Source organism: Myotis yumanensis, unplaced genomic scaffold (assembly GCF_028538775.1).
Source record: "Myotis yumanensis isolate MYYU_CA2020_CCGP unplaced genomic scaffold, mMyoYum1.0.hap1 SCAF_12, whole genome shotgun sequence".
Lineage (NCBI taxonomy): Eukaryota > Metazoa > Chordata > Mammalia > Chiroptera > Vespertilionidae > Myotis > Myotis yumanensis.
In genome coordinates this window covers 42342542-42365754 of record NW_027223763.1, presented here as the reverse complement: position 1 = coordinate 42365754, position 23213 = coordinate 42342542, and the positions used below count along the sequence as shown (strand labels likewise).

At 39.2% G+C, this 23213-nt stretch overlaps 1 protein-coding gene and 1 pseudogene across 6 annotated transcripts in view; one reads left to right on the top strand and one right to left on the bottom strand.

Annotated features, from left to right (window-relative positions):
- Positions 1 to 23213, bottom strand: part of TRPM3 (transient receptor potential cation channel subfamily M member 3) — a 773499-nt gene that overhangs the window by 104357 nt on the left and 645929 nt on the right. For all 6 annotated transcript variants that reach the window (XM_070431513.1, XM_070431508.1, XM_070431509.1 and 3 more), the window contains 3 exons: positions 22365 to 22437; positions 2824 to 2924; positions 1310 to 1444 (listed from right to left, as the gene is read on the bottom strand). In XM_070431513.1, the coding sequence (XP_070287614.1) occupies positions 1310 to 1444; positions 2824 to 2924; positions 22365 to 22437 (309 nt within the window). The remainder of the gene's footprint in view (positions 1 to 1309; positions 1445 to 2823; positions 2925 to 22364; positions 22438 to 23213) is intronic.
- Positions 7684 to 7743, top strand: LOC139021365 (U2 spliceosomal RNA; annotated as a pseudogene).

Sequence of the window (23213 nt, the reverse complement as noted above, 5' to 3'; positions counted from 1 at the left end):
GACTGTGGAGTCAGAATGCCTGGCTCCCCAGCTGTGACCGCAGCCAAGCTGCTTCACTGGGACTCAGTATTACCGTCTCTAAAATGAGGATAACATTTTGTAAAATTTACCTATGAAGCCACCTGGTCCTGGGCTTTTCTTTGTTGGGAGGTTTTTGATTACGAATTCAATCTCCTTACTTGTTATTAATCTCTTCACATTTTAAAGTTCTTTATCATTCAGACTTGGTTGATTGCATATTTCTACATGTGTCCATTTCCTCTATGGCTAATTGTTGATCTTTTTTTTGTAGGGATGAAAGGTTGGGCCTCCTATGTCACCATCTTGGTTTATTATTCTTACTGAAAGTCTCAGTATGCTGAACAACAACAACAACAAAAAATCTACAGGAAAAACAGAAACCTGGAAACACTCTACTAAACTCATTTCTATTTACATCAGTGGGAGTAAGATAGAGCCAAAACTGGCTGGGAATAGGTCAATAATTTTAATCTCATTAGTACTGTGGGTGGTGAAATAGAGAAGTGCTGTGACAAATGAAGGGAAGAATAATCTCTAAGAAGCTTTAGGTCAGTACTAGCTTCTTTCTTCACCTAGGAGTTTTGTGACCTTGAATAACTCAATTCACTTTTTGGCCTCTGTTTTCTCATCTGTAAAATAGGGCAGTGCAATTTCTAACATTATAAACATCACTGGATTTTAGTGAGTAGGAGCTCAGAGCCAATGTACTTAATTCACTGAATACTCTCAAAAGCTTCATAAATAGTAGTTTTTCTTATGATTACTCCTTGGTATCCCTAGTGAATGAATTAAAAAATCATTATAAAACAATGACAATTTTTTTGGGGTAACCCCAAGCAAGAGGTTTTTAACCCCCCAAAATTTGTCATTGTTTTATTCATAGCTCTGAGGATAAGAAGATGGTGCAGGATAATTAATTTGCCTTCTTTGATGCTTGGAGTGAAATTAATCGTTCTCTGCTGATTGCCTCAAACACCTCTGGTTTACAAATAAACTGTGTTCTAATTTTGTCCTAATTTCAATGTCCTGGTGATTTGATGTAAGAATCTGAGAATGTTACCTTTTGGTGATCGCATAACTTTCTGCCTTAGATGCTTACAACTGAGCAGTTAAAACAAGTGGAATCTTGGTGACTCGGTGTTGCTTGTCTACACCGGTGTGAGGGGGCTTTTGTGAAGAATGATCCATGCATTTGGCGGGCAGGGAGGAGACTCACAGGCATGTAGGGGAGCAGGAGAAGGTAAAACAAAAAACGTAGAGAAAGTAAAAAGCCTTAGCTTGGTCCTACCGTATTGTACAATTCCTCTAGTCTGGAGATGGTGAGAAAACGGTGCATGCTTACTCCATTCTCTATGAGTAATTTCACAAAATCCACTCTGTCCAGAACTAGGGCATCCAACATGGCTTGTTCCAAAGACCCCACCTGCAAATCAAGTCACTGAGTTAGCCTGCCCCAGGCTCTAGAGATGCAGCTCTTTAGCATTCACCTGGAAAGCTTAGACATGGATGCCTCTGACATCTGGTAAACCTTCAGCCCACCCAAGAGCATGCTAGCACGACTGCTTCCAACTCTGCTTTTGGGACAGCGACAATCTCTCCTGTGTTTTGGGTCTTATCTTTGAAAATAGAATTCAAGGATTTCTAGTTGCTAAAGCTATAATCTCCTTGAATCTCAAAATCGGCCTCTCTCTCTCTGTCACTCTCTCTCTCCTGAGAAGGTACAAGGGTTTACAAGGCTTTTCCTCCCCTAACTCTCTGACCAAACTTCTGCAGCACCATTGAAGTGCTAAAGTGGGTACCTTGCTGTCTTTGTTTTCATCTTTCTTAGGCTCTGAATTAGACCCTAGCTGGCTTGACAAGAGGGACCCCTGTAAGCAGACCAGAAAGTAGGTTGTTCTATTTTTTTAGTTAAGTGATACCACTTTGCCTTTATCTCACCCATTTCCACAGAGAGACACAACAACTGCTTAGGTCCTTTGGCTTGTTTACTAAGGTTTTATTTAATTCCTTTTACAAAAATTTCTGTGTCCAGACTCCTTGACAAATTTTTCCATAGCAGAAATGCCCTGGTGGCACTAAATGAAGACAGGGACTCCATCCTAGGCAGACGCTCAGGGAAAAGGAAGGGTTAAAAAAGACCCGTACAGTCATTCCAGGCACAGAAGTAAAAATTCCAGGCACAGAAGTATGCTGGTTACCTCCTGGGGACACATGCATACATCACCCAATGGGCAATTTTCCAAGTTTTTATTTTTGGTAGAGTCAATTGAGGGAAACAAACCAGGAACAGTTATATAAAGCGTTGGTTCCCTCTGTGCTGTGCTTGGGAATAGGGAGGACCGGTGCTCAGCCACCAGGACCAGATGGCACCGGCATGGGGAAGCCTGCTAATGCTGCATCCTGAGGTGCGACCCAGCCATACACCAGCACAGGTTGCCGCTACTTGGAAGCAGCAACCTCAAAGGAAACCAGAAACAAATTGCTAACTACAACTGCTAATTCCCTCCTGTATTTTAATTGATGCAATTTTGTATTAGGTCTATATTTTTAGACATTTAAAAGAAATAGCATCATTTGCTGCTGAAAGTTGCTACCAAAGGCGCTCAGAGAGATGGGAGATGTTGGGAGCGTTTTGAGTTGGGCTTAGTCACATGTTCCACCAGGTGGCAGTGATTTCCCAAGTCATTTACATCCTAAAGAAAAGGCAGCAGTTTCCCCAGCTGCTCTCAGAGGCTCCTTAAATAAACACCCTTGCCCAAGCAAGCGGTGGGCTTTCCAGGGGTGACAACATATATACTCTACCGGCCACTGTTGCCCATAAATAAAGATCTGGCTGCGAGCAATGTCGACTCGGTTCCAGGCTAAGGCCAAGCTGAGTTGGTCTGGGGCAGAGGCATTGGCTCCTGTAGACAAGCAAGAGGGAGAGAGAAAACAATGATGAGTTTATTATACCAAGACGACCACTCCCTTACTCTCCCATCAATACCCCTCTTCTGAAAAGCTGACAGTTGTACAGCAGGGTTTCTCCAAACTCAGCACTATTGACATTTTATTGCGGGGGCTATCCTGTAATTGTGGAATATTTAGCAGCATCTTTGGACTCAACCCATTAGATGCCAATAGCACCTCTTTTTAAAGTCACGACCATCAAAAATGTCTCTATACATTGCTAAATTCCCCCAGGAGTGAAGGGACACAAATCAGCCATTAAGAACTACTGCTTGACAATCTCTTTTTTAAAAAGTTAGTGTGGTTGGTATACAATTTTATATTAGCTTAGGTGTACAATATAGTAATGTGACATTTTTATAGCTTACAATGTGATGACCCCACGAATTCTAGTAATCATCTGTCACTGTACAAACTTATGACAATATTATTGACTATATTATCTTTTATATTTTTCAAACTTCTTCCCCCATTGGTCTCTGTTTCTATTTTTTGTTTGTTTTGTTCCACATGTAAGTGAAAACATATGGTATTTGTCTTTTTCTGTCTGACTGATTTCACTTAGCGTAATACACTCTATGCCCATCCATGCTGTCACAAAGGACAAGATTTCATTCTTTTTTATTGCTGCATAATATGTTATTGTATATATGTACCACATCTTCTTTATCCATTCATCTATGGATGGACACCTAGGTTGCATCCATATCTTAGCTGTTGTAAGTAATGTTGCAATGAACATAGGGGTGCATATATCTTTTTGAATTAGTGTTATGTTTTCTTTGGATAAATACTCAGAAGTGGAATTGCTATGTTGTGTGGTAAATCTCTTTTTAGTTTTTTGAGAAATCTTCAGACTGTTTTCCATAGTGGCTGCACCAGTTTACATTCCTACCAACAGTGCAAAAGGGTTCCCTTTACTCCACATCCTCACCAACACCTGTTATTTGTTTACTTTTTTTTTTTTTTTAATAATATCCATTCTCAAATGGAATTTCTGATTCTGGTGTCCACATATGTTGGGTTCAGTATAAACCACATATTTGTAGTAAGTTGATTAGTGTTTAAAAATTATGAATATTTATTCAGTTTACACAGAGATTTTTTTCCATAAAAATATATTTCTTATTTCCTCTGATAACAACAGGGACTGCAAACTCATACCAGGGTCACCGGCATAAACAAATGATAAATAGGAACATATCAAAATGTATTGCCAATTGTTATACTATTGTTATTGTATTATTTCTGCCTTGTAATGGAAAATAACTCCTTTATGTTCCTCACATTCCCATTTTTGTTTTTATTTCAGTTCTGTTAGATTCTAGTACCAATGCTCACAATTAGAGATTTTGCCAGAGTGTGCTCAAGAATCTCTTGGTCAGTAGGTGGAATTCTTCTCTAGTAGTTTTTTTTTTTTTTTTTTTTTAAGAGTTACTTATAGGGACACTACTGCCAGAGTTCTAGAATATTTTAAGCTGTTTTTTAAAATAGTCATTATGGTTGAGTGACAATGGCTCAATATAAAATCTGTTGCTCTATTGTCCCCCCACATTGACTATTACTGTAAGTGGGTCTTAGGCCAGCTTGATTTTCCAACTCATAAAAGACTTGCTTATTTTGCCTGGTGACCCAAAATATTCTTTCTTTTCTTTTTCTTTTTCAAGTTAAGTAACTTTACTAGTATATAGCTGATATATCTGGGTGTTGAAGATTCAAATAAGTTTTTCCAGCATAAGGTGGCTCTTTCAATATCTAGATCAAAGTTTAAAATATTTTTAAATAAAAAATTTCTTAAATTATATTTTTAAATTATGTAATTATATTTTAAAAATATCTGTTCTGATGCATTATTTTGTTTTTATTTCTTGGAGATACCAATTATGCTTATGTTGGATCTCTATTTTTTGACTTTTATAAATATAATTTCTCTTTCATACCAATTAACTCTTTTTTTTTCCAATTACCTCTTCATTTTCATTTTATTTCATTCTTATTCACTTTACCCATTTCTATCCTTTGTGTCCTGCCCTGGTTTTTACAATGTGTATTTTATCTTGCACTATTCCTGATTTCTTCTGCAATTCTCTGATGATTTTATTTTGTTTTCCCAGTACTTCATTACTGAGTGCTACTCACATTTTATCTCCTCTTGCTGCCTCACCTACTCTGAGTACTTCATTGATATTTAAAATGTTTAAATTTGGGGGGCTAGAAGGGGTCAATGGAAGAAAAAAGGGGACATATGTAATGTTTTAAACAATAAAGATTTTAAAAAAGAAAATGTTTAAATTTAATAATAAAATATTTATTCATGTTTATCTGTTCCCAGGAAACATTTTTATGAAGAGTATTATTCTTCTGTGAATACATTTTGCTTTATTTTTTTCTTAGACTATGTCTATATGCTAATTCTTTACTTATTATTTATTACTTAGTGATTTGGGTTATTTTGGACGCAGGGTAGCTTTCCAGGCTAGTTATTATTCACAACTGGAAGGCTTTCTTCTCAGTTACCACAAAGACAAATGCCTCCTGCAAAAGTGGCTTAGCTGCATAATTCTATATGGCGTCCACCTTCTGTATTTCCAGGTGGTAAGTCAGGATCAAGGTCTACTGCCACTATCCAACTCACTCTCATTCTTGCAAAAAGAGAAAACTTTGTGCCTTGGGGTGTTCCTCACATCTAGGAATAACATTTTTTGATGGTGCTTTTTGAGGACTGCCACTGCTAGATTCTCTCTCCTCTCCTTTCATCCTTTCCTCCCACATAGCTCCTACATATATAAATATTTTGGAACATTTCCTAGTTTTACCCAAAGAATTTGCAGAGTTAGTAAGCAAGTAAAAAATTCAGAATGAGTGAAGGCAGAGGAATGCTGGTAGAAAGGCAGATTAATATTCAGAGTGATGGTTAAGGGGGAAAAGGAAGATGCTACCTTGAGAGGCTTGGTGGAGAAGAGAGAGGTCTTCTTAGGTGACAGGGACCCTGACTGTGTTTATAGCAGAAGTGAAAGGGCCACTGGAGAGGGAGGAATTGGAAATGTAAAAGAAGTAAGCAAATACATGATGGATGAGACCCTGGAGAATGGAGGCCAAGAAGAGAGGTCTTCAGAGTAAAGAAGAAAAACAAAGAGGCTGAATGAAGAAAATTATATTCATGAGTGGAAGAGAATGATAGAAGAAAAGTTGGATGAACATAAACAGTATCAGAGAAGTAAGAGAGGTACCACCTGCTAAGACTGAGAAGGAATGGTAGCTTAAAGAGAATGAAGGAAGGTGGAGGCTTAAAGAATGAGGCAGTTTCAGAGCAGAGTTAGGACCCACTTGAGGTATGTATGCCATCCCAAATATGTCATGGCACCAATGGGTATGCGTTTCTGGGAATATTTATTTAGGGACTTGAGCATCAGTGTTGGGGAGCATTCCTTTTTAAGTCTGAGGTTTAAACTAGAGCCCATATATAACTTTTTAAAATGGTCTTGACATTTTATTTATTTATTTTAAAATATTTTGATAGATTCTTTTTAGAGAGATAGGAAGGGAGAGGGAGAGAGAGAGTGAATATTCATCAGCTGCCTCCTGCATACCCTCTACTGGGGATGAGCCTGAGACCCTATCATGTGCCCTGACCAGAATCAAAACCAGCAACCTTTCGGTGCATGGGACCATGCTGAACCAACTGAGCCACACTGGTCAAGGCAGAGAACAATGTTTTAATTCCCTGAAGGTCATTAAATACCTCAATGGGTTGTAAAGAGCTGTGGACTCTCTTTGGGAGTTTCCGAATAGAAAATGTGAGGTGTGTCATCTGAGCTGGATAGTTTAAGTCTGGTCCTGCTTGATGGACTGGAGCGGCAGAGGGGGCAGGATTTGCTAGCCTTGTAATGTTCTTAGTAGGGCCATCATTCTGAGAGAATAGGATGATGCAATCCATTCCTACATTAGTTGAGGAACATTTCTTCTTGTTGGAGTCTTTGGACCTTTCCGTTTCTTACTTAAAGAATCTTGTCTGGGTTAAATAGTCTTCCTAAGGATTGTACTTATTTCCATCAATTTATTTTTTCATGTAAATACTGCAGCTAAATGTGATAAGGGTCTCAGTCAATGAGAGGCGGCCAATCCATTCATTTAAAGACATCAGATTCTCAAAAAAGTAAATAAATTTAATAAGTAGATATCAGATTCTCTATTTATATAAAAACCAGGAAGGTAAAATGAAACTAATTGAAATGTGACTTGGGTTGGCGATCATGTGACTGGGTTGCTAGGATACACCTTCGATGCCTCTGAGAGCACAGACACCACTTACCCTGGAGAACCTCTCAGGAATGTGGCTGCTACATGGAGCAAAACCAAATGAAAGGCTGGAAGCAGACACATAAAAAGTAGATGAGGCCTGTGTATAATTTATTCTTTGCTCTGTTTTCTTGCCCTGAATGATAACTATCTCTTCTTGGTAAAAATAACTTCGGTGAACTCTCAGGAGAAAGTTAAAAGGAAGTAGGAAAACTTGCATTAACTTTAGCTAAAGAAATTCAGATTTGGCTTGTACCAGGCAGCTGAAGTGAAAGAGCCCTTTGCAGGAAGTTGGGGTTTTCTTTCTTGGCGTATTTTTAATAAATAAGAAAGGTAATAATAACTAATACTTCTTTCATGCTTAACTTGTGCCATGAACTGTTTCTAAGTGTTAATGTATTAAATTTACAGAACATCGCTTCTCGGCCTTTTGGCTAAGATCAAGTGTAGTATTAAATTTACAGAACAAACTATGAGGTGCCATTATCAGTATTTTACAGATGAGAAAACTGAGGCACAGAAACTTGTCCAACGTGAAGTACCTAGGAAGTGCCAGAGATGAGATTCAAACCCAGGCAGCCTGGTTTCAGAGCGGATTTTTTAAAAATATATATTTTATTGATTTTTTACAGAGAGAAAGGGAGAGGGATAGAGAGTTAGAAACATTGATGAGAGCGAAACATCAATCAGCTGCCTCCTGCACACCCCCCACTGGGGATATGACCGCAACAAAGGTACATGCCCTTGACCGGAATCGAACCTGGGACCCTTCAGTCCGCAGGCCGACGCTCTATCCACTGAGCCAAACCGGTTAGGGCCAGAGCGGATTTTTTATTTTTATTTTTTTTACTCATAGAAACTTAAAAAATGTTATTGAACTTATGATACCCCAACACAAAGAGAAGTAGGCAAACAGGCTTTTGTGACCTCTCTCTAAAACAATCCACACTGCACGAATGAGGTGAACCAGAATATTCTCTACTGCTGTGTGCTTAGGGCCAAAATTGGTAAAATGGTAAAATTTAAAACGGTAATTTTAAATTCCTCCGAAAAAATAATTGGCATATCACTTACTTTGTATTTCTGTAGGCTGTTTAATCAATAAAGTGGGCTTGGCATCCTGAAATGCAGAGGTGCAAGAAAATTTCCCCTAAACCCAGGCGTCTCTTTCATTGGTGTGTTTTTAGCATCTTGTTTACTCTTTATATTACAAGTAAACTATGGTATATTATGGCAGATACTCCTAGCACACGTAAGTCTTTGAAGCCTTTGTAGCACTTAAGAGGTCATTTCTCCCTGATATTAAGAATGATACACACAGGCCTCTGCGAGAACTGAGTGAGATACAGCCAGACTGAAGGAGATCCCTGTCGGGCTCAACTTCAATCCAGGTCAGGCTGCCCCTCCCTGAAGAGCAGCTGTGTGCTGAGGGGAAATAGAGGCTGTAACAACTTCTTTGGGTGGAAGGGAAGGGTCCTGAGCTTACATATTGCCTGTGGGTGTTTGGAAATGTCCTTATCCTCTCCAAGATTTAGTTTCTTCCTGTATAAAACAAGATCAATAACATTGCCCTCACGGGATTGCTTTGGAGGTTTAATAGAATAATAGAGGGGAAAATTGCTTTGTTAAAGTAAAACACTGTGCAAGTATTTTCAGTGTTTTACATATTTCCGACAATAAATTTACCAGATTAGTATTGAATAAATGTATCAGGTTAACAATGCTGCCACCATGCAAACACTCCTGGGTGCAGGGCAACGGCCAGCCAGACTATGATTACGGTTTCTGTTGAGGCCCATGGGAATGATTAGCGCATCGAATTTTCATCAGAGGAGCACTTACTGCGTAGTGAAGTAGTCATTCTCAGGGTTAGGAACGGATAGCCCCTAAATCACCCAGGGCTTGTAAGCATGTCAGAATTGCCGCTAGGATTAGGAGCAGTCCTCTGACCGAGCTTGGGGAGCCGATCAAATGCTACCTTTTGTTGAGGTTTTTTTCTTTAGACACTCCCCTGAGTGAAACTTGTAAGGTGCTGAGAGCGACATGAGAAGAGGTAAATTTGTTATAATGAAAGAGCCTCAATTTAGATATAAATTCTCTGTTTGGGTTATGAGAACGTGATTATTTCCTAAGAACCTGAATTAAGAAGATCGATTGTGTATGTGTGCCTGGGCAGCTTAGGCCAGGGACACGGGGTGTTTTCTAAGGGCCACACCACGCTCAGTCAGGAAAGGGCACCTGGCCCTTCCTCTGTGGTGTAACAGGAGACCCCTCCTGTGCGTGGCACCTGCTGTCCGCTGCTCAGGGACTTGCTGCATCTTCCCTGGCCTGTCTGAGGTGGCGCAGGGCTCCCCTGGGACTGAAGGCTGCCCCTCCTCCTCTTGGCACTGTATCCTGCCTGCAGTGACAGCTGGACTCTTTCTCTCGTGGGTCCTCACACTTCCTAACCACTGGGTCTAAGCTTTTTTTTTCCTTTTTTCTTATTTAATTAGTCTGAGTCTTCTGTGTAAGGTCTCAGAGCCGGGGTACTAGATCTTTATGGGCCAAAGCTATACAAAAAGCTTACAAAGTCAGGTTGCCTAGGTAATGACATCTGCCAAGGGTTTCTGCAGTAAATATTGCCACTGTTTTTTCATGCCCTAATAAAATATGCAAGCTGAAAGGACAAATGAATTCTATGGCTTATGATTAATAACACTGTAAAGCATCATGCTACTTCCTTCTTTCAGCTGACCTTCCTACCTAAATGAATGGGTTCTCTTTATTGTGCCCTTTCTGCAATAAAAGAAGTCAATACCTCACAAAATCTCCCATTGACATGTTAAAAAATGTTATGAAAGTGTTTCTGTATTATGCACAATATGCAAAACTGAGAAACAACACTGGGAAGTAGGTGAGGCCAGGGGATTGTCAAGGAGGTAGGGGGGGGTGGGGGGGAGGAGACATATGTAATACCCTTTGTAATACTTTAAGCAATAAAAAAATAATAAATAAATACCACTGAAAATAAATAAATAAAAAATAAAAAAAATAAAACTTAAAAAAACACAAAAAAAAACCCTGAGAAACATTATCCATGTAAGATGGAATAAAAGAAAGAAAGCATTCTATTGGATTATTCTGCTTGCTTGTGATATGGCAAATATGAATTCATTTATATCTCTTGGTAATTAAAATAACTGTATTTTCCATATTGTGATTTTTAGCAGGATTTTATAGAAACATGCTTTGGAGTTCTGGGACCTTTGCTGAAACTATTGCATTGATGATTTCCTAACTTCCGTTACCTTTTTCTTTTACTCATCTCTTTATTTGAAAACTAGGTAATCCAGGGACCATTTTGTACTTTACTTTTACTACAGTTATGCATGCAGAGATTTGTTATAAACATCACAAGTCTCGCCCTAGTTGGTTTGGCTCAGTAGACAGAGTGTCAGCTTGCAGATTGAAGGGCCCGGGTTTGATTCTGGGTTGTGGGCTCAATCCCCAGTAGGGGCATGCAGCAGGCAGCCAATCAATGATTCTCTCTCATTATTGATGTTTCTATCTCTCTCTCTCCCTTCCTTTCTGAAATCAATACAAATATATTTTTAAAAAAATCACAAGTCTCATCACCCCAGTCCTCTTTCCCCACAGTCAACCATTCATTTCTAGTAGCTGATTATTTTGGTTCTCCGTGGTAATTGGTCTTCAAAGAGAGTTTCCAAGGGACTCTATGTCCCAGTATTCACATTCTTGGTATTCCCTAACCGTCCCCCCCCCCCCCCCCCCCCCCCCCCCCGGCACTGAATCTGGGCTGGTCTTGTGACTGGCTTTAGCCAATAGAATGTAGCAGAAGTGACACTGCCATTTACAGACTTAAGCCTAAGGGAGGTCTGACAGCTCCTGCTTTTGCCTCCTACAACTGGTGCACAGCTGTTACCTTGAGCCTCTCCTTCCTCATCATCCAGGGATTTCCAACACCTCTCTCCTATGTCGGAGCTCATGTTTCGTATGTTCCATGTTTTCTGTTTTGTTTTGTTTCCTCTTTCATTTTGGTGGGGCCCATGCTCCAGTAATTTCCAAATAAGTGGTTCATGGGAATTGAAGTTTTTGATGACTCATGTCTGGCAATGTCTTTATTCTACCTTCCCAAGTGACTGGTAGATTAGATATAGAACTTTAGATTGCAAGTAAATCTTCTTCCAAAATTTTAAGTCATTGCACGATAGCATTCTGCATTGTTGTTTAGACGTTTAAAACATTTGGGCTCCTGGTCCTTTTCATGTGACTTGTTTTTCTGGTTGGAAGCAATTAGAATATATTTGGTCTTATGTGTTCTGCAATATCATGATTACATGACTTAATGTAGATTTACTTTCACCTATTGTGCTGGTCCCTCAGTGGGTTCTAATGATCTGAAAGTGTATTCTGGAGTTCAGGGACATTTTCTGGAATTGTTGCATTGATAATTTCCTTGACACCAGCTTAGTGTTCAGTTGTTTATTTTTTTCCAACCTCTCCGCAAGGGAGGCTAGCATGCAAAAACACAAAATACTGTTCCTGCTCTAATTTTTTTTTAATAAATAGTTCTTTACTTTTGTTTTAGAGGGATTTATCGGAGAATAAGTAAATTTATGTGTTCAGTGAACTATATATATCAAGGAGTCACTATATATTTTTTTCTGTACCAAGGAAAGTTTAGTCATCATTGATTGTTCAAAAACATATGAAAAATAAGGGCAGTCTTTAGTATCTTATCCTAACCATAGGTATGTCCAGGATGCACAGCAAGTGTCTTGGGTTCAGATAACCTGGGTTCATGTCCAGACACCATCAATTTCTACTTGTGTGACTCTGACCAAGATACTTAGCTTCTCTGTGCCTCAGTTTCCTAAACTATTAAATGGTTGATACTGATAGTACTTGCCCCACTGTAGTATTGTGAGGATTAGATGAGTTAATACTTGTACTATAGTAAGTGCCATATTAGTTGCTATTATTATATGTTACTTTTACCGTTGTTATCACTATTATTTGTATTATTAATGTAAACTTCATTTCACAAATAATGCTGCTGTCATTTTGCATGAACATGTAATTTAGAATATGCAACGATTAAATTAATGAGTGAGGCTGATTCATTGCTCTCAGGTAGTCAAGGAAGAAAAAGTATGATTGTATAGCTCTACTGGGCAGCCAGCAGTGATGACTTCTTCACCAGCTGAGAATCACTCACAAGCCTTGGGTTTGCAATTAGCTTAATGTGCAGATCCCGGAGCCCACTGGCATTGTGCCCGTCCTGAGGCATGAGCAAGCTGCAGAGAGAAAGGGTGTTCCGTTTCCGTGTAACCAGAGGCCGGAGACGACCACCTCTGTCATCAGAACTAGCTGCATGGTGCAGAGAAGGAATAATGTGCCCGGCATCTGCAGACTGGATTCCAGTTTCCCTTCATCCAAACATCAGCCGTGGCATCGCAGTGGCCTAGATCTTCATAGCTCTGTCCAGCTTTAAAATTCTACAGTGAGACAATCTGATGGACATGATCATAACTTTGGAACTATGCTGGGAATGGCCTAAGGCCCTATGGTTCATGGTCCTTGCAAACACTTGAACCTACATGTTGCACCTCTCCTGCTGGTGATTATGGACTTCGAGCAAAGAACATTATACTCTCATTCTCAGATGAGAAATTTGAATTGCAAGCTCCACCCTCATAGTTACTACCTATATGAAAGGAGCTGAAGAAATCACTCTCCCTTATGGGTTGGCACCAGGATTAGAGAAGGGACAGTCTTTGTTTGCAAAATACCTTGCAAAGCTGCTTAGGGCAGATGAGCCCTTCAGGGCTGGGGACCAAATAGCAGAGAACAGAGATGGACCACTCTGAAAGGAGGGGAGGACTTTGCTTTACTCTTTTTAAAAAAATTATTATTTGTAAAATGTATTTTTATTGGTTTCAGAGAGGAAGAGAGAAGGAGAGAGAGAGATAAAAACATCAATGATAAGAATCATTGATTGGTTGCCTCCTGCATGCCTCACACTGGGGATCGAGCTTCAATCTGGGCATGTGCCCTGACCGGGAATCAGAGTGACCTCCTGGTTCATGAGTCAGTGCTCAACCACTGAGGCATGTCAGAGGGCTGCTTTACTCTTAAAGAGGAAGCATGAGGAAGAAGCAAATTGTGGGAGAATTGGGAGGGGAAGCCTGCAGGATACTGGGGAAGTCATGGATGAAGGATCCATGGAAAGTCCTCTGCATGAAATAGCCAAAGGATAGCAACATTGGAGATGCCTGCTGTTCAGTTAGAAGTGTTCAGAAGTAAACCTCTCTTCCAGCCGTACCTATATTTTTAGGAAAGTCTAGTATGTCTATTAAATGCCTTTGTGTTAAGTGAATTGTATTTTTGTTTTGAAACTGGAAGGGCTCAGTTTTATATTTTGACTTCTATGATGAGGAACAGAAATAACACACATGGATCAGAAACCAGAAGGCAGGGGTGACAGGGCAAATTTAAGGATTTTAGGAATTTGTGGAACTCTTGGGGATAATGCAGGATTTGCATTTCTGTGGATTATTGAGTTGAGAGGTTAGAGTCCATATTAATGAAATTTCAAGGCCTAAGGAGGCCCAGCATATGTCTGGATTGTTTATGTGACTTTGGCTAGTGGTTGACTGAGCCAGACTCCACTTCTTTCTCATCAATGGATATTTATGAATGTTACCATATGTTAAGAATTTTTCTGGGTGTTGGGATATAAAGGCAAAGAAGACATAATCCTTTTCCTCTGAAAACTTTCTAATTAGAAGGTGGAATTTGTAACCAGAGTGTTAACACTTTTGAGCTTGCCTGGATATTCTTGGTTTATTCCAGTTGTTCTGGTATAATGATCAATACTGGCCACTTTCATGCCTAAGACAGTCTCAGTTTAGAGATAAATTACCTGGTAACCAAAGCACAGAGCTGTAAAGATTAGATAGGTGATTAAAATTTATGTGAAAAGCTTTGTTAATTGTAAAACATTATACAGATAAAGGGATTAAAAGATTTAAGTTCTTTTATTGCATTCTGCTATTAGAGACAGACAGAAATGTCTAAAATTGCTGTCTACTTGGTTTCTGTTATTGCTTTGAGATCGACTTGGATTTACAAAGAACTAAATTTTCTTCTTCATCATCATCATCATCATCATTCAGATCATCATTTACTAATGGGATTTTTCCAGGCAAGTACTTTACTTTTTTTTTTTTTTTTTTACTTTTGTTATCAATTAAGATTGTTACAATGACTATGAAGGAGGTATGATAATTATCTCAACTTTACAGATTAGGAAACAGAGTCTCAATGAGGTGAAGCAATTTTTTCAATCGGAGTATGATTCTTCCAGTATGGCCGTCATTGTCTCTGTTAGAAGGCCCTTTGTAAGGTGGTCTCATTGTGCTAAGCCCATACTGAGGATTTGGGGCAGCAGTGGAGGATAGGATGGAAGGACTTTGTGGGGAAAGCCTGGGGCAATTTGGCCTTTACAGAATCATTTTTCCCTAAGGAATAGATTTTTGGTCTTGGTGAAAAAATGGTAAGAATGTTAATTGCTTTAAAAATTCCGGCAGAGACTGGCCAGTGTGGTTCAGTGGTTGAGCATTGAACTATGAACCAGGAGGTTGAGCTTAGATTCCCCATCAGGGCATATGCCCGGGTTGTGGGCTCAATCCCCAGTATGGGGCATGCAGGAGGCAGCTGATTAATGATTCTCTCTCATCATTGATGTTTCTAGCTCTCTCTCCCTTTCCCTTCCTCTCTGAAATCAATAAAAAATATATTTAAAAATTCTGCAGAATTATTCAAGTATAGGCCATTACAAATGGAATAGGTCATAGTGGCTTTGGGATGAGGTAGTAATAAACCAGTGGAAGACATAAGCTTTTGGGACCCACGTCTGGACTCTAACTGCTGATGGCCAATCTGCTCTGTGTCACTGAAGTTAAAGATTTGACTAAAAGAGTAAAGTAAACCATCAGGAAACAAATGCATTCGGGGAAGTGGCCTCATGCAGAGAAGGGCTTAATAAATACTTTGGTAAAGAATCTACAGTGTAATAATTAGATGATGAGCTTCATTTCCAACTGAAATATTTTACTGTTCAACCACAGTTTACCCCCATCCCATTTCAAATCTAAAATAAAGTGAATATGCCACACATTTTGACTCTGCAGATCTCTTTTGGTAAAAATTTATCTACTTCCACCTGTATAACATTTAATAACTATGATAAGTTTGCATATCATGAGTGATGAAAGTGTTAACATCAATGCCTCTTTTTTTTTTTTTTTTTTTTTGCCTATTAAGCTATTCAAACAGTTGCAGGTAAAAAAAAAAGATATTAAAAGGAAAGCAATCATGCAAGTGTTGTATTAAGCTGCCTACACACAAGAAAGAGGGATGTGAAAGATGGAACACATAATTAGAAATGCATTTTTCTTTTCAAAGTTGGGTCATAATTAATTCCCATAAAACCTATTCATGAGTCATCTTAGCTTAAGCAAGGTAGCTTCTCAGCAAATACTCCAGGATGTTAGCTGCTTATGAGATCTATTTGGTGCATAGAATCTTTGGACATAAACTACTTCAGAATGTATTCTAACGTTTTTATGTCATTAGGGACCAAATCATTTAACAAATAAGATGAATTATTTAGCAAGACTAATTGCCAACTGATGTCAGTACTAGTTTGTGATAATAACTTTGCAGTTTGTAGTTCATAGAGTTGGCGGAGCATGCATTCAGAAGTAGTTTTGAAATATTAAAAAATATTTTTAATGATTTTATCCACTTTAATTTTAGTTTTCTTAAAAGATATAACTTTAAAGGAAAATGATTGAACATACTGATTTTCATTGTTTTGTATGATCTAAATTAAACAATGACATTCTTTTTTTTTTTAAATTTTGTTTTATTGCTTAAAGTATTACAGAGTATTACATATGTCTCCTTTTTTGTCCCCCTTGATCTTCCCCCGGCCTCCCCTACCTCCCAGTGTCTTGTGTCCATTGGTTACACTTATATGCATGCATACAAGTCCTTCGGTTGATTTCTTACCACCCCCACCCCCAACCCTCCCCTGCCTTCCCGCTGTAGTTTGACAGTCTGTTCGATGCTGCTCTGCCTCTGTATCTATTTTTGCTCATCAGTTTATAATGGTCTTTATTATCCATAAATGAGTGAGATCATGTGGTATTTTTCTTTCATTGACTGGCTTATTTCACTTAGCATAATGCTCTCCAGTTCCATCCATGCTGTGGCAAATGGTAAGAATTCCTTCTTTTTTTTTACAGCAGCATAGTATTCCATTGTGTAGATGTACCACAGTTTTCTAATCCATTCATCTGCTGATGGGCACTTAGGCTGTTTCCAAATCTTAGCTATGGTAAATTGTGCTGCTATGAACATGGGGATGCATATATCCTTTCTGATTGGTATTTCCGTTTTCTTGGGATATATTCCTAGCAGTGGGATCACTGGGTCAAATGGGAACAATGGCATTCTTGAAATTTTCCTGAAGTTAGAATATATTGGCTATTCTTTTGGCATTTGACATTTTTAAATTTGATTTCTCAATTACAGCTTACATTCACTGTTATTTTGTATTAGTTTCAGATTGGCATTTGAATTTTTATTTCAAACTTTTTTCTTAATGGTTTGAACAAACTTACAAATGCATATCTTAAAAAGAAGTGTCTTCCCCTACTTAACTATCTATCAGTAATTAATTAGTTTATCAGAATTGATTAGCATTAATTATGTCTGAAGGACTAACACATGTGAAATAAAATGGTAGAAACTAGATAATTTTCTCTGAACTGACTATATAAGATCACAGGGAAATTTGATTTCCTACAAATTATTTGTTGTTAATTCTGCATTCATATATCTCTTGCTTAGATTTTCCAATGGTATTTCTAATCATTTCTTCAATCAACAGTGATCAGCTATTGTCCATGCTTATGTGATTTATATAGATGCTTTATGCTAATATTGCCTGTACATGGTATAGCACTTTGATCACATATGTACTTGACTTTTATAGTTAACTAGAGGCCTAGTGCATGACATTCATGCACTGGGGGGTAGGGGGTTCCCTCAGCCCAGCCTGCACCCTCTTGCAGCACTGGGGAATGTCCGACTGCCAGCTTAGGCCCACCGTTGCACTCACCAGCTGTGAGCCCAGCTTCTGGCTGAGTAGCGCTCCCCCTGTGGGAGCACACTGACCACCAGGGGGCAGCTCCTGCATTGAGTGCTTGCCCTCTGGTGGTCAGTGTGTGTCATAGTTACTGGTTGTTTTGCCATTTGGTCAATTTGCATATTAGGGTTTTATTATATAGAATTCCATAAGATGCTTTCTCCTTTCCTATCACATTTTCTTAGTGTTTTAACTTAGTACTTTCCTTTTTCTGCTCAAAGATCACATCCAAGAAACCACATTACATTTAGTTGTCATATCTCCTCAGGCTGTGACTATTTCTCAGAATTTTCTTGTTTTGATGATCTGGACAGTAAGGAGCATATTGTTTTGAACTTTCTTTTAGCTCTTTTAAATTGTTTTCCAGAAAAAGAAGCAAGCAGTAAAGGTTACTTTCTCCCCGTGCTGCTGATGAACTTCTTTATCAATGAAGATTAAACTCAAAGAAAAAGAATTTCTCATTTAGGAAGGACAGCAATCAACACATTTTATACTTTAGTGCATGTATAGGTATGAGAGTGTACACCCACATTATTTGATTTCCAAGGTTAAATCCAAGGTATACAAGAAAAAAAAAAGAAAAAATTGGGAGTAATTTTATCCACAGAAAGGGTCAAATACTACTTACAACTTCTGCTATGAGCAGATGTTTTCTGGCTTCATTGAGCCTGGATCAAGAGATTTATGCTGCTGTATGAGAGACACAGATAGTATGAGGTGACTGAGAGAGCTGTTGGCAACATCTGATAGTTTAAGATAAGTTTAGGGTCTTTTCCAGTGGAAGTTTTTTTCCTGGTTGCTATTATGTAGGCAGGGCCTGGCAGACAGAGAAACTAGGTGACCTCCCTAGATTCTTTTTTTTTTAAATTGAGTTTATTGGGGTGACATTGGTTTGCAAAACCATACAGGTTTCAAATGTACAACTCAACAAAACATCATCTACACACTGTGCCATGCCTACCACCCCAAGCAAAGTCTCTTTCCACCCCATTTCCCCCCCCTTTGCCCAACTCCACTTAGCCCCCACCTCCTTTCCCTCTGGCTAGCACCACACTATTGTCTATATCAATGTGTTATGTATATATTTTTTTTGGTTAAACTCTTTACCCTCCGTAGATTCTTGAAAACATTTCCCATAGAAACTCTCAAGGTGTCAGACCTCCTCTGAGTAGGGTAGCCTGAGTTAGCAAGTAAGAATACAGGACTCCAGTTAAGTCTGAATTTCAGATAAATAATGAACAATTTTTTTTAGTGTAACTATGCCCCATGCAATATTTGAGACATGACTATGCTCAAAATTTGTTTTTTATCTGGATGTTCATTGTGCTGTGTTTTCTCTGGCAACTGTACCCTGCGCCATCTCCTTAGATTCCCCTGGGTGTGTGTGGCTAGGGAGGGGAGAAGGGAAAAGGAGAAGAAGGGTGTACAGTCTCCAGCCTCAGACCACAACTCTCGGAGAATGGTTACTTAATGTGAATGACATGTGTGATGTCACCTATTCTCAAAGCTACCTCAGGCTATCATTTGCAGAAGGTATGGGCCTCCGATCTCTGTGACAGTATTCATTTTGTTCTCTTTCTCTCTTCATTTTTGAACAGATACTCAATAAGTCTATATCATAAACAGTATCCTTTAATACATACGGAAGATTCGGAAGAAAATCAAACCCAATAGGATCAGAAACAAGGGGCAGCAAAGGTAGACTTTCCCCAAAGCCACCTGGTTTTCTATCTTCCCTCGCCCCATGCCCCATGGGCTCTGGATTTATGGACCAGCTAGTGGTTAGTTTCACAGCTCTCTCCTGCTTCTCCTATCTAACTTCTGGTTTTCTCTGATGACGGAGAGAATAAGAAGTGTGCTATACAAAGATTCCTCATGCATTAGATAATCGAAAACTAAATATTATTGTAGAACAATTAAGTTTAAACAACATTACATGCTCAGGCATAATAAAAAATACATAGGAAGAATAATTTAACAAACTAAAGAATCTGCAACTCATATAAGTATGCTCTTGGCCTCTAAGAAAGTCAGCAAAAGTATATGCTTGATATACTTCACAAACCAACTGGGTCAAAATCAGAGAGCATTTAAAAGCCTTTGCAAAATAGAGGTGACACGCCATAATCTTTTAACAGCATAAATTCCCATTAGCATCAATTGCTATATAAATAAGGTTCATTATAGTGATTAAAATGTTAATTTTTTAGAGCAATCATAATTTCCTTTAATCTTCTATGGCAGTGTTTTGTAAACTTCAGGTTATGACCCATTAGTGGGTCATGAAATCCGTTCAGTTGGATATAATCACACTAAAGATAATAAAAAATATAGAATTTCATTATCCAAAGTCTATGTAAACATTATCTTATATACCTTAATTTCAATTTTCTAAATACGTATGTGTAACTACTTGGTTATAATATAAAATATATTCCTATGCTCTGTTATGAACAAAATAATCAGAAAACATTACAACAAATAAATTCTAAGACTGATTTAAAGGAGAAGTGCAATTTTAAATCACAAAATATTGAAAGAGGAAGAAAATATTTTCAATGATGATATTATGATGGCTAATATATATAAAATCCTCACCTGAGGATATTTTTCCATTGCTTTTTAGAGAGAGTAGATGGGAGAGATTTAGGGGGAGTGAAAGAGAGAGAGAGAAGGAGAAAGAGAGAGAGAGAAAAAAAGAGAGAGAAACATCGATGTGAAAGACACAGATTGGTTGACTCCTGTTCACACCCCAACTGGGACCAGGAGATGGAATCTGCAACCCAGGTATGTGTCCATGACCAGGAATCAAACCTGAGGCCCTTTGGTGCATGGGGCTCATGCTCTAACCACTGAGCAAACTGGCCAGGGCAATAGCTAATATCTATATATATAATACCCTCATATGCAAATAGACTGAACAGCGGAACAACCGAACCGGTCACTATGACATGCGCTGACCACCAGGGGATGTGCGTGGAACATGGCAGGTATTGGCAGCAGATGGCAGAGCACAGAACATGTTGGGCATCGGCTGCGGTGGGATGGTGGAGCAGGGGAGTGGGGGCACCAGACCCAGGTGGGGCACCGGTCGCTATCATCTGGGCGAGCCTCTGGTGGTTACTGAAAATTCTTTGCTCCTATGAGCCGCAGTCCCACTGGGCACTCACACCAGAGCCAGCCCTGCTGGAGCCACCACTTGTACCGGCTGCCGGCACCCGGCACCAGCCCCGATCATTTGGCTGTGTCAGCTGGTGCGAGCAGTGGCTGCCAGCTCCAATCACCCCTGAGGGCTTCTCCACCTCCCCCTGCTCCTGAGGGGCAATTGGGGCAGCAGCTACTGCTCACACCCGCTGCTGGCACTGACCCCAATCGCCTCACACCCTCAGTGGCTGCAAGCGGGGCTGGTGCCATCAGTGCGTGGGAGCAGGCTGCTGGCAGACAGGGGACCAGGGGCCACGGCGGGAGGGGTCTGTTGGGTGCATGGAGGATGGGCTGAGACCCGCCCCTGTGCCCACTGCAGCCTTTCGGCCCACAGTTCCTTTCAAGGTGCACGAATTTGTGCGCTGGGCCCCTAGTGTTTAAATAATTGGGCCACTTTTTCATTTTGGTTCAAGGTGATAAATATTATGTTCCACATCTTATTACCAATGGGATTGGAATGCCTTGGAGGTATATGTAAGTGAGGTCTATGAGGTCAGACTGTCTGACCTCAGGCATGTTACTAAATCTGTGCCTCGATCTCTCTATTTATAAAATGGGCCTTGTAATGAACTGGTCAGATTAAATGAATTTATACATCAAATGCATCTAACACAGTGTTGGGCACTTAACAAATCCTAAGTGTTTGCTATCAGTTTTATTATGTTTTCTTAGTTTTATATAAGACTAGAGTCACAGTGCACAAAATTTGTGCACTCAGGGGCATCCCTCAGCTGAGCCTGTGCCCTCTTACAGTCTGGGAGCCCTTGGGGGATGTCTGACTGATGGCTTAGGCCCGCCTAAGCTGCCAGCCGTGAGCCCAGCTCAGGGCTTCTGGCTGAGTGGCACTACTCCAGTGGAAGTGCACTGACCACCAGAGGGCAGCTCCTGCATTGAGCGTCTGCCCCCTGGTGGTCAGTGCACGTCATAGTGACTGGTCGTTCCATTTGGTCAATTTGCATATTAGCCTTTTATTATATAGGATTAGCAGATATCAGAGAGTTAATTGCCTCAAACTTTTAATTTTGTCTCATAAATGGAGAAGGGGGCCCAGGGTTTGCTTTGTGGTTCAAGCCATGCGTGGTCCCTTAATTCTTCTGCATGTATATATTTTTTAGTGCACTGGTATCAAATGCTTTAGAGCAGAGGTTCTCAACCTGGGACAAATGATACACTTTATAATGTTCAATTATAAAAAGTACAGTAGCCTACTTTTTTAAATTTCTTTCTCTCTTGCTCTAAATGGTTTTAGAAATTTTCCATTTTAATATATTATGATATCTCTATGTCTATCATCTATCTATTTATCTATGCCATATTAAGTGATTTTTAGAAGTAGATAGGGCAATAATTATTAAATAGCTTCAGTAACTCAGTTTCTTACATATTACAGTAGCCTGTTACTTTATGTAGTTTTATGACTCAGTGGACATGACTGAATTGTAGTATACTTAAATTTTATGAACTTGAGTCATTCTATAACAGTTGCATTATAGAAAAATTTAATAGCAGTAACAGTGTCTTACAGGAGAGGTCCTCATGTTATCCACGGTATCATATGGATTTATGTGTGTCACGGTATCATATGGATTTATATCCACTATTAGGGTACATAAAGCTGCTATGTTAATTGATTTAAATTACTTTTGCACTCTCTGGACGCAGAAACTCTTACCTTTGAGCAAAGCTGTCAGGATAGCTAAATCAATGTCCTGGTGTCCTTCTGATCCCATCCGAAATACTGTAATCTGCAATGTGAGACGTGGCCATTAGCAACGCATTTTTCCTCCCAAGAGAAATTAAATCATTGAGACCATATCTGAACGCAGACTATTTCAACATCTTTAAGGCAGATTCTTAACCACAGGGAAAGCATACACAGAAAGTTCACTGAGAGGGAGGTGCCTCAGCAGCCTCCTAGCAGAGACCATGTTAGGTAATTGCATTGATTACGGTGACAATGAGGAGAAACCAGAAACCAAGGAAAATGTCCTCTTCTAACCTTTCAGTTGTAAAGTGAAAACTTGCTGTATTTACAGAAATGTGTAAGCCATAATGTAAATGATGAGATGAATAATTAAGTGTTTAAAAATAGTGAGTTAGTATGCCCTTCAGTAAATGGCCCTGTTATGTGTCTATATGCATGTGTGTGTATGTATGTGTGCAATATAGCCATCCCTACACTTACTTCTCAGCAATTGTTACTCAAGGGTTTTAATGTTGTGATGCCGCTGTTCTTTCAATAACCTTGAAACATCTTGAGAATAATTTAGTAGAGAAAATTATTTTCTGGGGAAGGATTAATACATGATAGATTAACACAAAGTCCCCAAATAATGCTTAAGAACAATAAAGACTTTTTTTCCAAGTCAGAGGGAAGCTAATTTAAGGAAGCCAAAAGATTTTTAAAATAGCTACATTCAATTACTATTGTATTCAACTACTTTACGCATTGAGTTTCCTGTCTGTAAATGGGAAAATAATAGTGCTTGCCTATTTCCAACTACATAGGGAGTAAACTTCA